The following is a 9,305-nucleotide window of genomic DNA, read 5'->3' as shown; positions in this document are numbered from 1 at the left end:
TTTTAAACCTCCTAAAAGGCTAATAAAATAAATTAGCGTTTTAAAAATGGAGCTGATGTAAGGCAGACATGTGGGAAATGTTATTTATTAATGTTTTTGTGTGGAATGACTATCTGGATTAAAGGGATAATCATTCAAAGATTGAAAATTGCAATTTTTTTTTACATTTTTTCAAGTTTCTGATATTTTTTATAAATAAACACAAAACATATCAATCTAAATTTACCACTATCATAAATTATAATGTGCCACGAAAAAGTGACATTGGTCAGAATTTTAAAAATTGGCCTGGTCACGACGGGGTTAAAAGATGTCAGCACTTGCATTGTTTCTGATACACCAGAGAAAATCCAGATTTTATTTGGAGTTAAAAATTACTAATGAGGAGTTTAATACTGATCCTTGCTGGCACTGTGTAAAAAATACAGCTATTAAGGTCCTGTTTTTGCCGTGTGTAACAGATCAATCATGTCCCAGTCACACTTAGTGACTATACACCTACAACATTTCAGTGGATATCTCTTGAATTTCAATTTCTAGTCACAACCTGGCACATCAGCAGTGAAGTAGGACACCACAATCACAGTAGGTCTATTTCTATCCCTATCGTGTGTGGTCTGAGCTCCTATCCCTAAAGTACAAGCAATAAATGGTGCTCCATGGCTTGCTGCTATATTTTATACTGTTTATATCCCCTTTAATGGCTGTACAAGACTATGTAAACTGAATGCTGCAGGACAATATTGGGACACCATTAGCAAATTCACTGAATCTTCACCTGTATTCCTTGACCATGACACCACAAAAACACTAGTGTACACCCTTATCATCTCCCGCCTCGACTACTGCAACCGCCTACTCTCTGGCCTCCCCTCTAGCACTCTGGCACCACTCCAATCCATCCTACATTGTGCTGCCCGACTAATCCACCTGTCTCCCCGTTATTCTCCAGCCTCTCTCCTATGCCAAGCACTTCATTGACTTCCTATCTTCCAGAGGCTCCAGGTCAAAACCCTAACTATGACATACAAAGCCATCCACAACCTGTCTCCTCCATACATCTGTGACATGGTCTCCCAGTACTTACCCACACGCAACTTCCGATCCTCACAAGATCTCCGTCTGTACTCCCCTCTTATCTCCTCTTCACACAATCGCAGACAAGATTTCTCCCGTGTTTCCCCCATACTCTGGAATTATCTATCCCAACACATCAGACTCTCACCTACCATGAAAACCTTCAAAAAGAACCTGAAGACCCACCTGTTCCGACAAGCCTACAACCTGCAATGATCCTCGGTCTACTGAACCACCACACGACCTGCTCTACCCTCTCCTACTGTATCCTCACCCATCCCCTGTAGACTGTGAGCCCTTGCGGGCAGGGTCCTCTCTCCTTCTGTACTTATGTGTGTCTTGTATTGCTCATGTTTATTGTACTTGACTATTTTTGCCCATTTTCACATGTAAAGCGCCATGGGATAAGTGGCGCTATAAAAATGTATAATAATAATAACTGTGTGTGAGAAATGGTTCCAGGCAGGTGTTTTGCTCTACTAATCTTCAGGAACCCAAGCACAGATTGTTTAAACTCAAACTGTAAATTTCAGGAAATTTGACCCAAACTCAATCTTTGTGGGTTGATCTGCCAATCTCTATACTTTGGAGAGGAAAGCTTTATTTGATGGAGAGGATAGTTGTAAGGGTTCCTCATGATAGAAACCAATTGTCAGTGGTTCCATGACGGTGACAAAATAATTGCCTCAGTGAACCACGTCACCCAATCAGTTTCCTCATTGTCTCCTTGATGTCTTTATTTCTTAGACTGTATATTATTGGATTCAGCAATGGTGTCACCACAGTATAGAAGAGGGAGACAACCTTGTTAATAGTCATTGAAACTCCTTTTGTGGGAGTCAAATAAATAGTGATTAATGTCCCATAGAAAATGGAAACGACGGTCAGATGAGAACTACAGGTGGAGAAAGCTTTCCTCTTCTGCAGATCGGATGAGAGGCTGAGGATGGTGTTCACTATGCATCCATAAGACGTTACCGTCATGACAGAGGGTAACATTATGACAAAAACACTCAAATAGAAAGCCTCCATCTCTACTGTCAATGTTTCTGAACAAGACAGTTTTATCAATGGGGCAAAATCACAAAAGAAATGGTCAATGACATTTGGTCCACAGAATTCCAGTCCAAAAATGGAGAGAGTAGATACAAGGATAAGTGAAGCCCCCAAAATCCAGGAAATTAGGATCATTTTTAAAAGCAAGGCAAAATTCATGATTGTGGTATAGCGGAGAGGGTTACAGATGGCCAGATACCTATCGTAAGCCATTACTGCGAGTACAAGGCACTCAATGGACTCGGAGACTCCAAAGATATAAAACTGGAAGATGCAACCAGAAAAAGACAAGATCAATCCATCATTAAGTACACAGGCAAGAGTGTTAGGGACTATATCTGTGGTGAGCAAAATGTCAGATATGGACAGTTGTGTGAGGAACACGTACATGGGAGTGTGGAGGGTCCTGGTCATGGACACCAGGGCGATGATCAAGAGATTCCCACATATCGTCACACAGTAAACCACAAGGAGCAGAATGAAGAGAAGGATCTTCAAATGGTGCATATTTGTGAAGCCAAGAAGAAATATTTTGTTTACTGTGGTGTAGTTTCTATTATCCATTGCAAGGAGAACTAGTCGTTACTGAAGTCAAGACAACAGGAAAAGACAAAAACTGACCTGCCGAGTACCTGGTTTTCTATAATGCACAAAATGGCAGAAATGGAAAAGAAAGAACACGATGGAGCGAATGTGAACGTTCTTTATAGCTTACATGTAAGTGCTATAGAGAATAACCTTAATGCTCTTGTGTACAGCAGAGATTTCGCTAATAAGTCAATAAGGGAAAAGCAAGAAGGCAAATAAATATTCCTATTATAACTTCTCAAGAGACTTCACAGGGCAAGTATCAGAGCTTATGCTTGTAGAAAGCCAATTTGGACTCCCTGACAAAAGCTGGAAAAAATTCCCCCATTTTGCTTTGAAAGTGAGAATCTAAAAGCGTGACCAACCAATAACCATCACATTCCTTCATGGTAACGAAACACCCGTCCTCCCTCAAGCATAGGAACAATACAGCTTTCCATGCCTGTCAACACAATCGAGGTCCCTTTATTTTCATTATTGTGGCCCCATTGTGATGATTGGTTGTCATGGCTTTCGTCATAATAATAATAATCTTTATTTATATAGCGCCAACATATTCCGCAGCGCTTTACAGTTTAAGGCAATGTGCACACGTTGCGGATTCTGCTGCATTTCCGCAGCGGTTTTGGCCCTGCGGAAACGCAGCAGTTCCGCAGACATGGTACAGTACCATGTTATCCAATGGCATTTCAAAACCGCAGTGCTCACGCTGCGGTTTTTTCCGCACGGTTTTGCTGTGGTTTACAAACCGCAGCATGTCAATTGTTTGGGCAGATTTCGCAGCGGTTTCACACATTTAACATAGTAGAGGTGTGAAACCGCAGGCTAATCCGCAGGAAAACCGCAGGTCACTTTACCTGCGGTTTTACCTGCGGATCCGCGCAGAAAAAGCCACAGGTGAATCTGCAGTGTGTGCACATAGCCTAACAGTTTAAAAACACAAGTCATAACTCATAAGTAACAACGTTAACAATACAATAATTAAAGTAAAATAAGACGACCCTGCTCTTGAGAGCTTACAATCTACAATGAGGTGGGGGAGATACAGAGTACAGGTGTGTATTTACAATGATGTATTTACAATGATGGTCCAGCCATCTTGAGAAGGTGGGGGATAGAGATAGTGAATGGGCTACTCATGCACACTTACACTTAAAATGACTTTGATTAGTGAACGTGATAGGCTGCTCTGAACAAATGTGTTTTGAGGTAGCGCTTAAAACTGTGCAAATTGTGGATAGTCCTAATTTCTTGGGGTAGAGCATTCCAGAGGATAGGAGCAGCACGGGAGAAGTCTTGGAGTCGGGAGTAGGAGGTACGGATTAATGCAGAGGTTAGTGGAAAGTCTTTTGCAGAGCGCAGCCATTGGCTAGGCCACAAGACAGAAATGAGGGAGGAGGTGTAGGGGGGTGCCGCACTGTGGAGAGCTTTGTGGGTGAGAAAAAGTACTTTGAATTAGATCCTATAATGAATGGGCAGCCAGTGTAATGATTGGTGAAGTGCGGACGCGTCTGACTACCGATTAACCAGATGGATGACCCTGGTTGCTGCAATAAGTATGGACTGGAGAGGGGAAAGTCTAGTAACGGGGAGGCCAATTAATAGAGCGTTGCAGTAATCCAGGCGTGAGTGGATCAATGCGACAGTGAGGGCTTTTGTTGTTTCCATGGTGACAAAAAGGCGAATTCTGGAAATATTCTTTAGTTGTAAGCGGCAAGAGAGGGCAAGAGATTGTATATAGGATGTGAAGGAAAGATTGGTGTCAAACATAACGCCCAGACAGCGCGCCTGCTGCCGGGGTGTTATTATGGTGCCACCCACGGAGAGGGAAATGTCAGATTTAGGGAGGTTAGTAGATGGCAGGAGCAGAAGAAGTTCTGTTGTGAACTCATTTTCTGGTCTGCCTCTGGTTTCTGGGAGGGAACTGTTTGTCCTGAGAGAGGAGTTGTGAGTTCTCTTTCCGGGCTCCCTCTGGTGGTGGCATGAGGTAATGAAGCTGATCCAATTAACAGAGACCTGCCACCTGATAATGAGGACGATGATTGGACATCCAGAGTCTCAGACTGGATTTAAGACAGCCGACTCCCTATTCCCATGCTGGTGATTTTTTTCCTGCCTCCTGAGATCTTAGTTTCCAGTTCAGTTCCTGTCTTCTCAAGCTAAGTTTTCTCTGCTAATGTCCACATTTGATTTGGTTTTGTCTATTCAGTTTTTGTGTGGTCAGCCAGCCCCGGCTGGGGCTGTGCTGAATTTCCACTCTTATGTTACTGTATGTGCCAGTTTGCTTTTTGTGCCTTATTAGATTGGCCTCTTTTTGCTCTGTTCTCAGAATATGCCAGAGTGCTGATATAGTGGGTGAAGTCTAGTGACTTCAGGGTTTTTTTTGCTATCAGAAGTGTTGGACATTTTTTGCAGGGTTTTTTTGGCGTGATTGCAGACAGTATCTTTCCTTTCCTGTCCTTTCTAGTTAGTGTGGGCCCCATCGTTTGCTCAGCCTATTTTCCTGCCTGTGTTTGTGCTTTCATCTTGTTTCACCGTCAATACATGTGTGGGGGCTGTCTATTCCTTTGGGGTCTGCTCTGGGACAGTTTAGATTTCCCCTTTTCTTGCTTTAGGCTTATTTAGTCCTCCGGCTGTGACGAGGCGTCTAGAATCATCGTAGGTACGCGCCACGGCTGCTGTTAGTTTTGTGGTTAGGATCAGGGGTCTGCAATCCGCGTAGTTACCAACCTCTCTGGTTTTCTGTGACTTAGCTTGGCTTTGTTTTCCTCCTCGGTGACCCATTCATAACAGAATCACCAGCCATACCGCAGATTCTAGGGTACTCAAAAGCAGGAAAAAATTGTTAAAAAAAAAGTGTTAGATTTTTTTTTTATATGTATTTTTTCCTCTTTTTCCCTGGGGCAGTAGGAGGATTTTTCTCTAATAGAGAATAAGCATTTGTGTGATCGTGTGGAGCAGCTCGCTGCTGAAGTGCGGGGAATTTCCACCTATCTCACTCAGTCACATGCTGTTGAACCAAAGATCCCTACTCCTGATGTGTTTTCAGCGGATTGGTCTAAATTTTTGAATTTTAAGAATAATTGTAAATTATTTCTTGCCATGAAGCCTAACTCATCGGGGAGCTCTGTGCAGCAGGTTAAGATTGTCATTTCCTTGCTGCGCGGCGATCCCCAGGATTGGGCTTTCTCTCTGACACCTGAAAATCCTATTCTGACTAATGTGGATGCATTTTTTCAAGCCTCGGGGTTGTTGTATGATGAATCTAATGCTGTTGATCAAGCTGAGAAAACCCTGTTGGCATTAAACCAGGGTCAGGATTCAGCAGAGTTATACTGTCAAAAATTCTGAAAGTGGACGGTCCTTACTACATGGAATGCATTGGCAGCTCTCTTTCAGAAGGGTATATCAGAGACTGTAAAAAATGTTATGGTGGGATTTCCTTTTCCCTTTGGTCTTGATGATTCTATGTCATTAGCCATTCAAGTTGATCGGCGTTTACGTGAACGTAAAACTACACGAGAGGCATTGCCACCTTATGAACAAACGTCTGAACCTATGCAATGAAATAGGGTTTTGTCTAGGGCGCAACGTCAGGAGTTTAGAAGGCGTAATAAGCTGTGTTTTTTCCTGTGGAGACGCCTCTCACCATCCAGTCATCCACAGTCCACGATTGCTTTTCCTTAGCCCACTGTAGCCTTGTTTTTTTCTGTTTAGGTGTTAATGATGGCTTTCATTTAGCTTTTCTGTATGTAAATACCATTTCCTTTAGGAGGCTTCTTACAGTTCGGTCACAGACGTTGACTCCAGTTTCCTCCCATTCATTCCTCATTTGTTTTGTTGTGCATTTCCTGTTTTGGAGACATATTGCTTTATGTTTCCAGTCTTGACACTTTGATGTCTTCCTTGGGCTACCAGTATGTTTGCCTTTAACAGCCTGCCCAAATTTTAGACATAGCTGACTGTGAACAACCAACATCTTTTGCAACATTGCGTGATGATTTACCATCTTTTAAGAGTTTGATAATCCTCTCCTTTGTTTCAATTGACATCTCTCATGTTGGAGCCATGGTTCATGTCAGTCCACTTGGTGCAACTGCTCTCCAAGGTGTGATCAGTTCACTCCTTTATAGATGCAGACTAACGAGCAGATTTGATTTAATTTAATGCAGGTGTTAGTTTTGGGAATGAAAATTGACAGGGTGATTCCATAATTTTTGCCAGCGATTGTAGAAGCTGGTTGTTATAACTTTATATACTCCGTGTAATGGAGGTCGGTGATGTGGATCAGAAAAGAGGCCTGAGCTCATAGGTTTTCAGTTCCATAGTATTTATCAGAATCAAGCAGGTTTACAGATAAGACACAGCAGGGTAAATGCAGATGAGGATAATAATGCAGTGAGCAAACGTACAGACCGTGGAGACGTATGAAGTCCAAGTTGCCAGATCCGGAGACCTGGAGAGCAGGCAGGCCTGCTAGCAGGAAACAGTCCTTGAAGTGGTGGTGGGTGCAGAGCTGATCCGAAGAAACAAGTCTATACAATGAGACCAAGATTCCCAGGCAGGCGGGGTATCCCAAGGTAACGGGTAACGAAGAGACGAGCTAGGTAGCAGTCCTTCCAGCTTGATAACAAGTCCAAGAACAAGTATACTCAAGCAATGAGTAATCATACAGAGCATCCTTATATACAGAGCAGACAGGAACAAGAGAGATCAACACAGGAAATAAGATGGCCCCTGTTGAGGCTCGTGACTCCATCTTGGATGAGGGCAAAATGAACTAAACTAAGGGCAAAGCAGAAACTGAGCGACAGACATAAGGCAAGGATTTCAGAGAAACGGATATGCAGGCCAAGTCCTTACATTACTCTCCCCTTAAAAGACGTCCTCTGGACGATCTTAAGTCCGGCTTATTGGGATGTCTGCTGTGGAACAGTCTGATTAAGTGAGGAGCATGGACGTTCTCCACTGGTTCCCAGGAATTCTCTTCAGCCGAATATCCTTGCCATTTTACCAAGTATTGGAGACGTCTCCTATGAACCCGTGAATCCAAGATACTTTCCACGATGAATTCCTCTTGCCTGTAAACGAGAACTGGGTCAGGAGGAGCAGAGGTGCGTCCGGGAAAAGGGTTAGGCACTGCCGGCTTTAACAAAGAGACATTAAAGGATGAATTTTCAATGAGTTAGGCAACTTGAGTCGACAGGCTACAGAATTCACTATACTGCTGATCTTATATGGGCCGACATATTTTTGCCCCAGTTTAGACGTTGGGATCCTGAGCTTCCAGTTCTTAGTTGAGAGCCAAACCATGTCTCCTACCTTGTATATTGGAGCTGTCTTACGGAATTTGTCTGCTGCCTTCTTGTATCTTTCCTGTGCTGAACCTAAAGTGTCTTTAAGAACTTCCAAATTGCGTTGCAAGGACGAAATGCGGTCAGCTACCACAGGCACAGAGATGTCTATTGGAAGTCGAGGAAGAATACTGGGGTGGTATCCCTTGTTGGCAAAGAACGGAGACAATTTGGTGGAAGCATTCTGAGAATTATTATATGTGAATTCAGCCAGCGGAAGCAAACTCACCCAATCGTCCTGTAGGTGGCACACATAGCAACGCAGATATTGCTCCAAGGTCTGATTGGTCCTTTCAGTTTGGCCGTTAGACTGTGGATGAAAAGCAGATGACAATTTTACTTTGATGTCCAGAGCAGGACAGAAGCTTTGCCAAAACCGTGAGGTAAATTGAACCCCACAATCCAATATTACTTCATCTGGAGCTCCGTGCAAACGAAAAACATTTTGTACAACAAGATCTGCTGTCTGTTTAGCTGTTGGTACACCAGCGCAGGGAATGAAATGAGCAGCTTTAGTCAGCCGGTCAACTACTACTAGAATTGTGTTTTTCCCCTGTGACAGAGGCAACTCAACAATAAAGTCCATTGAAATAGACCCCCAAGGACGAGATGGAACAGGCAGAGGTTGCAAGAGTCCTGTCGGTGAGGAGCGAGGAACTTTTGACCTGGCACATACCTCACATGACGACACATACTGAAGCACATCTTTCCGAAAGGTTGGCCACCAAAAAAAACGAGACAGAAATTCCTGAGTCTTCTGAACTCCCCTATGGCCGGCAAACTTTGAGTCATGCATTACTTTTAAGACACTTAGTTTTACTGTTTCTGGAACATACAAACACTGTCCTTGAAACCAAAGTCCATTCTTGAAAGTTAGATTTACCTGGGTGGGGGGTAGCCCCAAAAGCGAATCTGCAGCATAAGCCTCCTTAATCTCCGTTTAAAGATCTTGATTATGTAGGACACTTACAAAGTTATTCTCAGATAGAATGGTCCTTGGAGGCGAAGCCGGAGTTGCTTCATCTGAATGAATCCTGGACAGTGCATCTGCCTTTCCATTGCGAGAGCCCAGCCTATAGGAGATGACAAAATCAAACTGGTTAAGGAAAAGACTCCACCGAGCCTGTCTGGGTTTTAGACATCTTGCCGACCTCATAAATTCGAGATTCTGGTGATCCGTGAGTATAACAATCTGTTGGGATGCTCCTAGTAACAGATGTCTCCATTCTT

At 43.3% G+C, this 9,305-nt stretch overlaps 1 protein-coding gene across 1 annotated transcript; it reads right to left on the bottom strand.

Annotated features, from left to right (window-relative positions):
* Positions 1 to 1,776: 1,776 nt before the first annotated feature.
* LOC141050153 (olfactory receptor 11L1-like) lies at positions 1,777 to 2,697 on the bottom strand. The gene has a single exon (XM_073546987.1). The coding sequence runs from the start codon at positions 2,695 to 2,697 to the stop codon at positions 1,777 to 1,779; it is 921 nt and encodes a 306-aa protein (XP_073403088.1).
* Positions 2,698 to 9,305: the final 6,608 nt, after the last annotated feature.

The sequence above is a fragment of the Dendrobates tinctorius genome, unplaced genomic scaffold (assembly GCF_039654945.1).
Source record: "Dendrobates tinctorius isolate UK_male_01 unplaced genomic scaffold, ASM3965494v1 ptg000151l, whole genome shotgun sequence".
Taxonomy (NCBI): domain Eukaryota; kingdom Metazoa; phylum Chordata; class Amphibia; order Anura; family Dendrobatidae; genus Dendrobates; species Dendrobates tinctorius.
This window is presented reverse-complemented; position numbering and strand designations above follow the sequence as displayed.

Bases quoted from the DNA above. Each gene is read 5' to 3' on its own strand.
- LOC141050153 (XM_073546987.1), bottom strand. From the start codon at position 2,697: ATGGATAATAGAAACTACACCACAGTAAACAAAATATTTCTTCTTGGC.